Source organism: Sander vitreus, chromosome 16 (assembly GCF_031162955.1).
Source record: "Sander vitreus isolate 19-12246 chromosome 16, sanVit1, whole genome shotgun sequence".
Taxonomy (NCBI): Eukaryota; Metazoa; Chordata; class Actinopteri; order Perciformes; family Percidae; genus Sander; species Sander vitreus.
This window is the reverse complement of record NC_135870.1, coordinates 30,483,822-30,499,166: the sequence shown is the minus strand read 5'-3', so window position 1 is coordinate 30,499,166 and position 15,345 is coordinate 30,483,822. Positions and strand designations below refer to the sequence as shown.

At 42.1% G+C, this 15,345-nt stretch overlaps 1 protein-coding gene across 1 annotated transcript; it reads right to left on the bottom strand.

Annotated features, from left to right (window-relative positions):
- Nucleotides 1-424: 424 nt before the first annotated feature.
- lmnb1 (lamin B1) lies at nt 425-14,041 on the bottom strand. Its single transcript, XM_078271710.1, has 11 exons — nt 13,503-14,041; nt 8,639-8,795; nt 8,281-8,406; nt 7,776-7,946; nt 6,342-6,467; nt 5,170-5,390; nt 3,944-4,172; nt 3,692-3,796; nt 2,645-2,764; nt 2,315-2,416; nt 425-1,451 (listed from the first exon to the last, which is right to left on the bottom strand). Exons 1-11 carry the CDS (start codon nt 13,856-13,858, stop codon nt 1,410-1,412), a joined length of 1,755 nt encoding a protein of 584 aa, XP_078127836.1. The 5' UTR covers nt 13,859-14,041; the 3' UTR covers nt 425-1,409.
- Nucleotides 14,042-15,345: the final 1,304 nt, after the last annotated feature.

The following is a 15,345-nucleotide window of genomic DNA, read 5'->3' as shown; positions in this document are numbered from 1 at the left end:
TGCAGAGATCTGAGGAGCAGTTAACCATAGTCCTCACAAATCCACCAGAGGTTAGAACGCCAACATAAAGACAGACCGCACCTGAACAATCCCAGAAGTGGAACGTTGTGGATACACACTACGTGATTGGCCATCGGGGACGTCGTGTTGCATTTCTCTAAAGGTTGAATCCGCTGTGGTCATGGTTTTGTAACGCTCAGTGCCAAATGAGTGTCAGTCTGTGCTGGCCTCTGATGCCAGGGGATGTAAATCAGTAAATACAGGGCTATCATATTTACCCCGGTTATCTGACATCATCATTGATATTGGTTTTTTCTGCCATGCTTTTTTGTATGTTTTAATAATTTCTAATCTATTTCTTCTAATCCTCTTTTCTACATAGAACCATTAGAATGAAGTATGACAAACGGGGAAAACAAGAAAGTACAAGAAACCATATTTAATCATTTAACTATGATTCAGCCACAGCATGCATATTAACAGACTAACACAAAAAGTACTTCAAACACTTCAAATATCAAAAGTTAAGAATACAATCAACACTTCTCAATTAGTGGTGCAACGCTTATTCAAAGTCAGCGGAGAGAAACGTTTGATATTACAGCCCCCCCTGCGAAGACTGGAGCTGGCTACTGCTTTCAGTCCATCTTTTGTCCCCAGGTCACATCTTTCCCCCCCCCCCAATTCTACCACGAGGAGTCGCTAATGCCACAGTTTCAAATCTTACACACAGGGGCTTTAAGGGAAGTCAACAACTGCTAACAAACTTCAAATGCCCTCAGATTTCTTTATGAATACAATCAAACAATCACAGTAGTTCTTTTTTTCTAAAGAATGCTATTAAACAGAGGTTCCATATTGTGTAATTCTGACATCTTGACCAGGTCCAGGCTCCTTCACAACTCCTCTTACTGCCGAGCTTTTATTTAGTGTACTTGTCCTTTCAGTGCATATTTCTTCAGTCTTTTTTTTTTTTTTTTTTTTAAATACAGTAGATTTTGAGCAAAACTGATCTAAACCAGGCCCTGACCTAACCCTGTGGCTTCTCTTGTAGCTTAAAATATAGTATCAATAAAATTACAAGATAAAATATAAAAGAAAATAACAAAATTATAATTTTAAAATGACATAGCACATTACTCAATTCTTAAAAGACACAGTCGGTCTGGAGTTTAGCTACTTGTTGCATGTTTTTATAAAATAACTATAAAATAAAAAGGTTTCTGATCTACAAAATACATTGTTTCAGCACCATGTTGTTTGGCTTTTTCAGATGAAAATAAAATCTACCCAGCTTTGCATTTTTATGAGAAAGTAAACCATTCTTTGTATGGAAATACACTACAAAAGATAGAAAAATAGTTGTAGTATTAGAGTAGGCAGCGGAGTGGCTGGTTGGTGCAGAGGGATCACATGATGGAGCAGCCTCTCTTGGCCGTGCGAGGGTCCTCCTGCACACAAACAGTCACGGTACCATTCAGAACACAAACACACACAACCCCAAAATCTAGATCAGCAGTGACTACATTTACATGCACATAATATTCCGGTTATCGTTATTCCGAAAAAGACGATATTCCGTCTAAGCCATTTGCATGGCTAATGAAAGTGAGTATTCCAACAATTTTCATGTCACTGTGAAAAAACGGACTTGTTGGAGCGTGTGAACTCAGCGTCTTTCATTCCTTGAACCAGCTTCTAGAAAAGGTCGGCTCATATCCAAAAACCTGTTGATATCCGAGTCTCTGATTATGTTTAAAAGTAGCTGTGTTTCTCTGTCTTCTTTTGGCGGTCCATTTCTACCACAGCCCTGCAAACTGCTAGCTGCTTGGTTTGTATACAGTAACCATAGCAACGCTATGACCGTAAAGCTGACCGTAAGCCGTAAACAGGCAAGAGGCCGTAAACTGTCCCAAACTGCAGTAAAAACCCTGACTGAGATGCAGATTCTGAATGTGCTGTATACATGTCCAAAGAACGCCTCTTACACCAGAATAATACCAGAATACCCCGCCCCCCCCCCACATGTCTTAATCTGAAAATGCTATATTCAGAAAAAGGCCTTATTCTGAATAACCAACCAGAATTTGTTTACATGACCTGAATCAAATTGGGACATTGTCACATTCTGAATAATAGTGGAATATTGGTGTGCATGTAAACATACTCATTGAGGTTTAAAGGCTGACATGTTCAGCAGCTTTAGAGACATCAACTCTGTGCGTCACAGCTACATTACTAGGGGTGGCTCTCTGAACCCAACGCCACACACACTTACAGATTTTTGAGCCGATAGCGTGGCTGTTAGTCTCACCTGTAGGTGGAAGAGGGCTTCCTCACTGGCCTCCACTCCATTATCTTCCTCATCCTGCTCTTCCAGTGCCGTGTTGTATGTTGTGGTTCTCTTTGCCACCTCCTGACACACACACACACACACACACACACACACACACACACGGCTGCTCTTCATTGTTTTTACTAGTAAGAAAAATCTGACAATGGGCAACAAAAACTGATGTGGAGACGGACGGATGACTATTACACTGGCCCAGCAACCAGTGTGTCAAGACTGAACAAAATAATACAGAGGGTGTACAGGGATGTAGTGTGTGTGAGAGTGAGTTGCGTGCGTGCATTCTCTCACCTCTCCCTGAGGGTTGGTCAGCACCACATGCACGTCCAGCCCTGATCCCCAGGACAACTGGTTCTTCCACAGCAGGTCTGTGGGAGGTTTGGAGCTCACACCAGCGTCAGACGCCCAAACCTGCAACACAAACACTCTGTTTCAGACTGATATCTCCGGTTCAGGCTGGTCCTCATACTAATGAAAATACTTGTCAATACTCATCTGGATTGAAGCAGCAAACATTCAGTGTAAGACTAAAAAATGACATAACATCATTTATAATACGTTTGTTTGATTCACAGCTGCATTTTACTGCAAACTTGCGACTAGTTAACTTTCTAAAGCAGACGCAATCTCTTGTTTGCTAAGAGTCGGGTCGGGACTCAACATTGTATTCAGAATATAACATGTTTTTATAGCACTTTTTAATGTGCGATTGTGTAACGCTGTTCACGAGATAGATACCAACTTTTCGTGAACTTGTGAATTTCGCCAGCTGTCTTCTCTCGTTTTCATGGAGACAGACGCTGTGTGCACGGAGGGGAGGGGCTGTTTGTGTTTGTGTGTGTGTGTGTGTGTGTGTGTGTGTGTATAGCCTATGTGAGAGAGATGCGCGAGTGACAGAGATGGAGGAGAGCAGGGAAAGGAAATGCAGCTGAACGAATACGCTGCATGTTTTAAATAGTGTTAAAAAAACATTAAAAAATAACGTAACGCAATATGTGGCACCCGGTGTTGATTGTATGGGCACACCACTACAAATTAGTCTGTGTGTGGGAAACACTGTACACCATCCGGCTTGAGAGAAAAGATTCCTTTATTGCCATTTCTCAGCACTGACATACATGTGTCCTCTGCATTTAACCTCCTGTACACTGCAGCAGCCCGGGGACCGGCTCCAGGACTTTGGTTAGGAGCACTAACCTAACATTCACCTTTTATCCAAAGACTCTTCCGTTCTTCCTTAGAACACTTAATGACTTGAAGACATGTTTATAGACAGGATATCACTCTTAAAAGGTTCAACAGAAAATGATTAGAATCCAACTAAAGACAACCTCCTACCGTGACTTTCTGGGCAGCCTTCAGGACATATTTGGGTGTGAACTTGTAGGTAGCTGTAGCATTTCCGATTGTCTTAATCATCTCATAACCGACCATTGCCTGGTCCTGGGACAAACAATCATTGACACAATGCAGAAATCAAATCAGATACAAAGTTCATAGCGGATCTCTTGATACAAGACTTTTAGCGTTGTCTCTACATAAACATGAAGGAACTAAAAGCAGCCAACATCTAAGAACCCAGGAGCTCACCTCCTCTCCAGTGTTGTGGAGGCAGATGAACTTGCCGTCCGTGTCGATCTCGTCGATGCAGATCGGTCCTGTGGCCGAGGCAGAGTGAGCGATCGACACCGAGCTGCTGGCTTCCTGTTCCTCCACATCCACGCGCTTCCTCTTTCCCTGAGTGGTGCGCACGCTGCGGCTGCTGGAGGAGGCTCGAGACACGGTGACACGGGCCGAAGGACTGGGAGACAGCTTCAGTCTGGGGGAGGGAGGCAGCACAGTGAGGGGTCAGGCTCAGCAGCTGGCTGTGTTCTAGTCCAGACCACCTAACCGAAACCAAGTCATTACCAAGACCAGAGTGTATCGAGACTGAGTCAAGACCAAGACAGCCATTCACTCTCCTGGGACTGCGCGTTAAGGGGGGCGAGAAGAGGGGGTTAAAAGTAACACATTTCAAATTAGAAATGAGTCAAGTTATTGGTTGCATTTGAAGCAGGAAGTTTTACATCCAATCACAGTAATGATGTTAACACAAATCATTTAGTGATATCCGTGCAGTTGTGGTCTTGACCGGTCTGGAAATAAAATCCAGAGTCCTCTTCATCCGAGACCGAGTAAATACGTTGATTCCGAGACGGGACTGAGACCTTCAAAAAGCGGTTTTAAGACCAAGACCGTTCTCGAGTAGGGTGCTAATACGGCACCAGTGCCTAATGACTGGTATCTACCGGACCGAATAGCTACGGAGATTTCAGTGCCTCATTTCGGTGCCACTTAAACACCTGCGCTGCTCTCTGATGCTCCGAAACAGATGTTACAGGCAACAGAAGCATCGCTGCACGCGACGATAGTTAACACTACACTTGACCACAGGTAACGTTAACTAGTAAACACTACACTTGACCACAGGTAACGTTAGCCTACTGTTAGCTAGCAGCTGGTTTAAACATGGTTAAAATGCTGACGGTTAAACAGTGTGACTGTATTTCACTGGAGAGGATTCCAACAGCGGGACGTCCTACAGTCTGCAGTTGTCATTGTCAGAAAAACAACACAGACTGTGCGTTCATTTGAAACTGGTAACCTAAGATGGTTGGCCTTAGCAATAAACAAGCCGTTCTTTAATGTCGACGACATTACATAAAAAAAAAAAAAACCCCAAACGATACCCAATCTCGAGAACTACAACACTGGTGGCTGGGTTGGAAATGGAGTGGAAACTCCACCACCACCACTCGTAAACCTTGTGTCCTCACCTCTCTTCCTCTCCCTCCAGGAGTTTGCGGTAGGCGTTGATCTCCATGTCCAGTGCCAGTTTGACGTCCAGCAGCTGTTCATAGTCGTTTAGCTGTTGCTGCATCCTGGCCTGGACCTCGCGGACCTCGCGGTCTTTGTCTGCCAGCAGCTTGCGGCTCCGGTCTTTCTCCTGAGCCAAGGAGTCCTCCAGCTCCACGATACGGTCGCGCCAACCACGAGTCTGCATACAGACGGCGAGGCGAGAGTCGGAGGTAACACTTTATCATACGTCATCTAAAAAGCTTTTGACACCTGCTTCAATAAAAGATCAAATATATAGTATACATCAATACTGAGATAAAAATCAAACCCAGTGTAGGGTTCAAAATACTTTTCTGTGTACAAAGGCTGGTGCACGTTAGATGGTCCGATACCATTTTTTGCTTCCCCGATACCGATTCTGATACCTGAACTTGCGTATCGGCCGATACCAGTACTGATCTGATACCAGTGTGTCATATATTTTATTATGTTTTAACAGCTGTATACTACTATCCCTGTATGGATGTGATATTATTTATCTTTGTTGTCAGTCTGGCTCAGGTTAAACTCTTTGTGAAACATGAACAAACAATGAACGCCCCAGAACTTTCTGTTATTCTGCAGTTTGACAGTCAGTTATAACGGAAAAACAACATAAATAAACTACTTTAACGTAGATTTTCTTTAGGGCTTTATTACGTGGTATCGGATCGGTGCATTAACTCCAGTACTTCCTGATACCAGCGTTATGACGCAGAAGCATAAACCAGCCTTTAGTCTGCTCTAACAATGTATAGGAAGGCCAATTTAACCTGTGCGAGTGAAAAATCAGCTGCACTTGAAAACAAACTTGATTAAGCTGCATAAACGTGATTTACAGCCTGCTTTAACGGAGATATTTCATGTTTCACTTTTACTGGAGAAAAAGGAAAAGTGAGAAGTATCTGGAAACTCTCCCAACAGGTCTTTACAGGTGTTGGTAAAGGTAGGATATTAGAATCAGCACTGAGATACATGTGGTTGGCTTTGGATTGTATCAAATATTTTAGGACACCAATTAATAATAATAATAATAATAATAATAATAATATTATTATTATTATTATTAATATCCAGAACAAAAAAGGTAAATGTAAAACAAAATGCCAACCTCCTTCTGCATGGCTGCCATCTGGGCGGTGAGGCTCTCGATCCTCAGGCTGGACTCTCTGAGCTCCTCTCGGCTCATGTTGGCCGATGCTCCGTTCATCTCAGACAGCCGACGCAGGTCGTCCAGCTGGAGACAAACACACAGCAACATCAACACCGTTTCCTCATCATCACACACTGAAAGAGGAACTGAGCAGTGGCAGTCACTTCCTGACATGCAGAAGTTTTAGTAATGTCTTGTTTGGTATGTAACTTACAGGTTCACTTAATTGTAAACACAAACTAGCTTGTTGCTTAGTTGCATATTGTGTAGAAGGAGGAGGATTTAAACTGGTCGGCCAACATCCTGCAGAAGGCATCCGTGTATTTTGGCATTCACCTTTTATAATTTATCATAGTGTCAGTTAGGGGTGTGAATCTCTAGGCACCTATTTGATTCTGATTCAGAAGGCTAGGATGCAATGATAAGTATGAGTATTGATGGATCTTAATGCATCTATTTAGTTTAAATGCAAATATTTAGGGGCTTAGTTCAAATCTCGTGTTAAATGTTGGAAAAGATTAAAAGTTAGTGAATGCATTTTTAGCTCTGCATTTGCATCCAGCTGAACAATATAAAAAATAAAATTAAAAAAATTAAAAACTGTCCTCATGAATAGTATTTTAAGTTGAGTCGATAGCTATGTCAACATACAATTGTGTATCTTAATGCTCCAGCATATAATATTTCAGACAACTGTGTTCGTCTAACTTTGTTGCAACAGATTATGTTTGGCCCTTTCCTGTTTCAACATGACAGTGACCCCACCCACAAAGCCAGCTCCATAAAGAAATAGTGATTCCTGTCTGCTATGGAAAACCCTGACTGGCATTCACAGAGCCCGGGCCTCACCCCCCATCCAACAACGTTAGCCTTGCTTGAGATCAGTGATGGACCTCGGTATGTGTGTCTGCATGGGGTTTTCTCCGGGTGCTCTAGTTCCCCCCCCACCACTGAAAACATGTTTCCATCCCTCTCAATTAACTGGAAGTCGCTTTGGATAAAAGCATCAGCTAAATGACATGTAATGTACCACATATGGCTGTATTGTTAGACCATACACATACTTTGTACATATTGTGTAGTTTTGCACTCTTAGCAAATCACATTTTATATCAAGGCAACAGAAACGACTCCTCCGATTGGTTGGCTGTGGTCTGATAAAATCTATTGTGACACTTCATGCATAGTTTGTCTCATGGCTCGTGAGTTACAGTATATTGTTATATTTTGAGGTTGCTTTTTAGCAAAATTCTGGGTAAGAGAGACACATAATCCTCTCCGTCACAGCAGGTACAGACAGAAGATGTTTATGTCAGTCAGCTCCTTCACATGGAATGGATTATGATTATTATGTGAATGGAGAATACCAAGACTGTGTATGTGCTGACATACTTTGGCCACGTAGGTGCTCTCCATGTTGTCCTTGTACATCTTGATCTGCTCTTCGTTCTGAGCTCTCATGTCAGTCAGGGCCTGGGTCAGTTTATACTCATACTCCTCCTTCCGTCCAGAGTCCACCTCCACCAGCCGGGCCTCGTACCGCTGCCGCGCCTCCTTTACTTCCTGTAGCACAGCACACAGGCAGCATTCAGACACTTTGAGCCTGTCCTGATTAACTCAAGTCAACACTGGTTAGGTTACACTGACACCAAAACCCATTAGTCTCACACACACAGTCACACACACGAGCGCCAATTACTTCGCCGCACAAAATAGTCCAACAAAATGCACCGTTTCCTCCTGTTTGAGTAATGTTTTCTAAGATTTATTTTTTTTAACCTTTACTTGTCTTTTGATTCTCTATTCTGTCAGATGTACAATCTTCATTCTGCTCCTTTTCTGTTCTGTTGGGCTGGCTTTATTGCATAGAAATCTGATCAATTGGAAAAATTCGGACCTCCTCTTGCATGCTCTTGCGGAAGATCATTTCCTCTGTCATACTCTGGCAACGGTTTTCCAAGTCGACGCGCAGCAGCATCTCGTCTCCAAGTTGCTTCTTGGCCTGAGCGAGACCTGTATCCATCTGAAAACACACAACAGGTAGTGCTTTGAAAAACAAGTCTTGATGACTGAAAAGGGTTATCAAGTTAAGCAAGTCTAGACAATCACAAATAACATTTTGTTGAAGTACAAGATTCAGAAATAAAAGCACATTATATTTACAAATCAGATCTCTCTGCATCACTCCATTCAATGGTCAAAGGAAGGGGAAATATTTTGAGCCTGATCATATTGATGCTGCAGCAGTGCAGTACCTCCTGCAGCTGTTCTCGCAGGTCGGCCAGTGTGGCCCCCAGGGCTCCATTCTCAGACAGCGCTGTAGCCAGCAGGGCCTCTTTAGAGTTCAGCTGAGCCTCTAAGTCCTTCAGCCTGGCCTGGGCGCTGGCTGCCTCAGAGTCCTTCTTGTTGTAGCTGGAAGGAGAATAACAAGGCACGGTGAGTGCATGTGGATGATACATTTGATACATTTCATCTAACAGATGGGGGGGGGGCCGGTGACTACATTAGAAAAGTTAAACAACTTAATGTGTCATTCACACACTCTTGTCCCAGCGTAGGAAAGCACAACACTCTCACCAGATTGACCCTTCCGACTCATTTTTAATAACCAGTGTGTAGCATGACGGCAATGTGGGTGGAATTAGCAAGCTAACATTAGCTAACTAACTATCCAACAAGCGGAGTAACTTTATACCTGCTAACATAGGTGACTCGTGGAAAAATACATTGTTTTTTTGTCTTGACAAATTTTAAAATTTACTTAAGTTTCTAAACTTAAAAAGCATTTTTTCGCCCTGTTTTCATTGGTATCGTTTTCCTAGTATTTATTTACAATACACAGCGTGTTTTTTTTTTTTTTTTTGGGGGGGGGAGAGAGAGAGAGAGAGAGAAAAACAACCCAAAACCAGACCTGATGAGGCAGGCAGAGGGACACAGTGGGTCTTCACTGACTACACTGGGAAAGGACAACGGCAGATACAAACTTCGTTGACAACGAAGGTTAACATGGAGCCAGAACAGGCAGATATTTCTGTCTGTGTATTTAAGAAAGGGACAATGCACATTAATAATGTTCTCAACAGTTTGCCCATAGTGCTCAGGACTAGAGATGGTCCGATATCATTTTTTGCTTCCCGTTACTGATTTCGATACCTGAACTTGCGTATCGGCCGATACAGAGTACTGATCCGATACCAGTGTGTCATATATTTTATTATGTTTTAACAGCTGTATACTACTATCCCTGTATGGATGTGATAGGATTTCTATCTTTGTTGTCGGTCTGGCTCAGGTTAAACTCTTTGTGAAACATGAATGCCACAGAACATTCTTTTATTCTGCAGTTTGACACTCAGTTATAACGGAAAAAGAATATAAATAAACTACTTTAACGTAGATCTTTAGGGCTTTATTACGTGGTATCGGATTGGTGCATAAACTCCAGTACTTCCTGATACCGATACCAGCGTTTTAGGCAGTATCGGAGCCGATACCGATATTGGTATCGGAACATCTCTACTCAGGACTATCAATCAAAATGCACAATTGAAAAAAACAATTAACAATTACAATCATTTGTTCCACTGCAAGACTTAACTTCAGATGGCATCAGGCAGAAATGAGTCGTAGTAGTAGTAGTATGTGATTTCAATACATTTCTGTATAATTAAATTTCCATTGAGGTTTTTTTTCTTTTGTATTAACAGTCATATAGCCTAACAGGGTATACATTCATGTGACATCCCTGCAGCATACATATCCTGATAGCCCAGCTTGTCCTGAAAACAAGCAGGTCTATAACTTCTACAAGCATTATTACACAAGGAGACCAGGCAACACAAATACTGAAAAAAAATGGCTTAGACCTTAGAGGGTTAAAGACGAGTTGTTACTAATATTTCGCTCACTCACTCAATGAAGTTAGACAACGCCCAGGCAGAAACGTTAAAAAAAGCAAACAGGGTCCTCTGATGACCACAACAGATCAGAACTAACAGAAAAGAACTTTATTTAGGTCATGTTTGCACTGCAAATATATTATGTGTTTTTGCATTATTTGTCAGATTTTTACTGTTTAGATTAGGCTTCAAAATAAATGCATTTTATGTTGAGTGCTTTGATTTATAAATGAAAGCCAAGCCAGTTGGACATCTGTTTCCCAGCTCTGATCCTGGATTAACCAAGTCAACAGCGGAAGTGTTTCAGTGGGTTTGGGAGTAAAATGGTATGTTGGAGGAGCTCTGCTGGGCCAGAGGCCAGCTATTTTCCTCATGTGTGTGCCTGAGGGTTACAATGGGCGGGTGAGACTGCTGCGGAAGTGAACAAACTATGAGTGGAATGTACAATGGTATGTCTGCTTTTTCACATTTTACTGAGAAACATTAGCTGGGAGGCAAAACCACTGACCCATTGGGCTCTCACTTCACAGGAATACTGCTGCAGACCAACAGCAAGCTGAGTCCATTCCAGAGACAGAACACATCACCAATGTCATCTTACCTTGGGGAAAGTTAGAGATAGCAGCTGTAATGTTTCTCCTGTATGTTTATGGTCTCATTTTATATTATTCACTGCACTGATGCTGTAGGTGGTGGGCGTGTTCCCTGGGGTTTGGGCGGAAGTGATTACAGTATATCTGTTTGCTTCACCTGTTCATCTGGTGGGTGGTGATGGCGCAGTGGATAGGACACATGCTTTTGGTGTGGGAGACCTGGGTTCAATTCCCACTGCGATACATCAACCAATGTGTTCCTGAGCAAGACACTTAACCCCTAGTTGCTCCAGAGGTGTGCAACCTCTGACATATGTAGCCACTGTAAGTCACTTTGGATAAAAGCCTCAGCTAAATGACATGTAATGTAATGGTTTTTGGGCTTTGACAGAGAGAGGGGGTGAGCCTGGGAGCGAACACTTTCTTTTGACCACACTGAACGCACTTATTTGAATTACAAGGTCCTTTTACATTTGGTAACTGCAGTTCACAGTGCAGCGTTTTCCCTAGGTTTGTGGAAGACTTAGGTGCGCATATTTGGCAGGGGTTTGGATCCTTCCTCAAAAAAAAATTCCTTTCAATAAAAAAAAATAAAAATGCAATTTGATATAATTTTGGACCGTGATTATTACCATCCAGGTGTCTAAAACATTGGAAAAACTAGAGCAGATAATAGATAAATAACACTAACAAAACTAGATGACAAAACTTGCTAAACAAGTCCAACTACAGCCATTAGATTAGAGTCAACTTTATTGTTATTGTGCAGAGTAAAAGGACAACGAAATACAGTTTGCATCCAACCAGAAGTGCAAAAAAGCAGAAAAGTGCAATGTGATATTCAAGTATAGACAGGTGGTGCATAGGCAGGACAAGAAATATATTGCAGTGTTATAAGAGCAGAATAAATATGGCTATGTAATATGAACAATGTATGAACAACATGTACAGATATGTGCAATGTAGTAGCAGAGACATTATAATAGTAGTAAGAATAGAGATATATGCAGTGTATTAGCAGAATAGATCTGAGAAAAGTCTTTTAGTTAGTTCGATGCTTTTTCTCCTCTGTTGTTAGTGTTTTCTTTTTTTTGTTGCATTTCATATTCATTTAGCTAAGGTGCTGCCAACAATGGTTCGGGTTTTGCACCTAATACTTCTACTGCCAGGGAAAACCCTGCAGTGTTTTTAATCTCTCAGTGTTTAGTCCCTCGCGGCTGCATTTGTTTTGACTGCTAACAGCTGCAACAGTCTGTAGAGTAAATGATGCACAACCCAGACACAAGGCACGTGTTAAAAAATAAAGACCTTAAGTGAACAGATGGATAATGTCAAATGGCCATCAGACTCAAACAGGCTGTCCCTGCCACCTGTGTTCTGCTGTCAGAGTGTGTGAACACACACACACACACACGCCTTCCTCTGTTCAACAACACACAACAGCGCCACACCTGACTCCTCAGACTCAACAGCACGGGTGTGTAGTTACATGTGTATCTGGGATGCAGTATACTCTTTTCACAGAGTGCTAATGCTACATTTGTTTAGTACACAGCAGACCTCTGCAACATTCGTGTCACACCATCCTGTGGAACTTCACACGCTTGTGAAATCTAAGTTGTTTTCAGCTCATTCGGTTTCACACAGAACCGAGGGGACATGACATTACACACAGCTGTGAGTGAGTGCCAATTTCTAAAGTTTCAACACAACACTGCTTGGTGTTTATTAGGCAGAAAAATAAGCATTTTCTAACACATTTCAACCATGAATTACACTGTTGACTTTATTTCTGAAAATGCAGTTGAATCAGAACAAGGGGAAACCCTCCACATTGTCCATGCATGCACTTTTGGTCAACAGCTGTGAGTAACAGCTGCAGCTGTCAAATCCTGTCAGATAAATGGGAACACACACACACACACACACAACACACTTATGTTTCTGTCTATCAATACATGAGTGCTGTATAGCCTATACAAATAACAAAAAATACAATCTAGGTATTAAAATGATGTCATCATGTCTGATGCACATTTCCTCGACACACAGTAAGTCTGTTTACCACTTCAGAGCAAAAGCGAAATACTCCCAACATGTTGGCCTTTTCCTCAAAAACAAAAACTGTTTGCGTCTCTCTGTCTAATGAATCCACATGTAGGCCTACACAATGTCTCTGCCTTATTAATTGATTTCTATAAAATACACTTATTCTTTATATTTTTAATTAGTCTATCTCTTTTTAAATGTAGCATTAGGCGTGGTAAAAATAACATTTTAAAAAGCCGGTTTGAGATTCAGTAACCGACAATGGTGGGCGGGTAACGTAAAAGGCCACTGTCAATCATTTCAAAATACTGTTCATCATTTCAACCAAATGATTGTAACTAGCCTTATATCAAATCTAAGAGTGGCGAATAACTAAGAGACCGTTAAATCCTCTTTCTTCTAGAAGCCGAGTTTGAGTGACGCGCTCACCAGACCAGATGAGCGTGCGAACGTTTTGCGTGCGTAATGTTGCAAAAGTGGCTCGAAAATCAAAGTCGGCATATAGCATTTAGCTAGCGACCCAGCGTCCATGTCCCTATTGGACCGTTTAACATGATCCAAGTGTGTGAGGCACTTACTTCCGTAGAAGCTGTTCATGCTCGGATGTGATCTTCCCCAGCTCAATCTGCAGCCAGGCCCGCTCCTTGGACGACTCATCCAGACATTTTCTGGCGTCGGCTAGCTCGGTCTCGTAAAGAGCTTTCAGTCCGCTGACCTCCCGGCTCCTTACGTCTTCCCTCTCGTTAATTTGAAGGTGGAGTACGCTGTTTTCAGACTCCAAACTACGGACTTTGTCAATGTAAACGGCCAGGCGGTCGTTGAGGTCCCTGAGCTGTTGCTTCTCCTGCAGTCTGCTGATCCTGGTCGGGCTCAGCGGAGTGCCGCCGCCGCACGTGCTTCTCTGCCCGGTCGGAGTTGCAGCCGCGGTAGCCATTGTAGAAGACTAAATTACCCGTATGAAATACACTAACCAAACCAAAACAAGACGCGAGTTGTGCAGGTTTAACGATTTATAGTTAAACGCTCAACAACATAAACAACCAGCACTTCCGAAAACTAGCCTCCAAGCGTCTTTTCTCACCCGAATGAAAGAGGGGTTGGCTTCTAATATGGCGGCTCATTGAATATTTTACGTTGTTTATCACTAGCCAATGGCGTAGCTGGATGCAGTGCGTTCTTTCATCTTGGGTTCACTCGTAACTGTGACCGACGCATGCCGTAACCGTACCGTGGAGGCGGAGTCGATTTCACATCATGCATTCTTTAGTAGGCGACATTACCTCGGGTTTAGCAGCTGACTCCGAGCGTCCTGGTGTGAATAACAAGCGCTGCCTGAATTTTCTGATAACCGCCGAGCCTGAAATCATTTCATTGTATCCTGATTGTATCGTTTCTCCCTGTAGTAATTCATTTCATTGTATCGTTTCTCCCTGTAGTGGCTCCGTACTATCAAAGGCAAGAATGAAGTTTATGTTACCCATGACAAGATAGTGAATAGCTTGTGTTGATGCATGCACAGACTCTAGGGCTTTCTGCACAGAGACAAACTGAGCTAATGATGCAACTGCAATGATGACCTTTTTCTTTGTTCTGAGGGGAACAAAATGGACAAGAGAGACCTTTTTCAAGAACGTTTTGAACATGACACCCCAAATAGATATGTTACAAACAGAAAGACTGTGTAATAGCATATGTTTAACTAAATAAAGTATATGCACAAAGTGTATTCTTTTAATTTACTTTGGTTTCATTCATGTACGAGTGTATGAGATTAAATCTATGTAATTGTAATACTATCTGGCCTTATCCCTGGTATGATTATATATTTTGTTCACAAATGTTTTTACTTAAAATGTAAAAAAAATAAAAAAAAAATGGCTATCATCATTTATGTGCTCTAAGTTATAGTGATTTAATGGGGGAACTACGCTCATTTTCAAAATAAAAAACATTCCTGTGGTCTAGGCCAGTCCAAAAATATGAATAAACATGAACAACTCAGATTTGTGATGTCATCAAGTATGCCGTCTGCTCCACAGACAATGAGTTGTGAAGGCTAGATGGTAGATGACGCTGAGTGTTCTGAGTGTAAGGGGACATTTTCACTTTCACTGAGAACTGGGAACAGTCTCCCATTCATTGTCTGGAGCTCCAGGCTTTCTACTTGATGACATCACGTCTCTGGATTCTGTCTTTAGGAGAAGGTTCACACATATGAATTGAACGTTCCTAGATCATGGAAATGAATTCTTCATTAGGGTGGTGTTCCTTTGGTGTGTTTTTTCAAGAAAAATTATGAAAGAAGGTTGAAAAAAGTGACAGTAACGTCTGCAAAAGCTTCAAAAACGTGGGGGAAAAATGTCAAAAGGTGCAGAAAAAAACTGACAAAAACATCAGGGGGGAAAGCAACAAAAGTTTTGA

What these genes read in the sequence shown, in the direction of transcription:
- lmnb1 (XM_078271710.1), bottom strand. Translation starts at nt 13,858, where the DNA reads ATGGCTACCGCGGCTGCAACTCCGACCGGGCAGAGAAGCACGTGCGGC. An exon ending in GCAAGAGCATGCAAGAGGAG is followed by an intron (nt 7,947 to 8,280) that starts GTCCGAATTTTT and finishes GCTGTGCTACAG; the next exon opens with GAAGTAAAGGAGGCGCGGCA. An exon ending in TCCACAACACTGGAGAGGAG is followed by an intron (nt 3,797 to 3,943) that starts GTGAGCTCCTGG and finishes TGTTTGTCCCAG; the next exon opens with GACCAGGCAATGGTCGGTTA.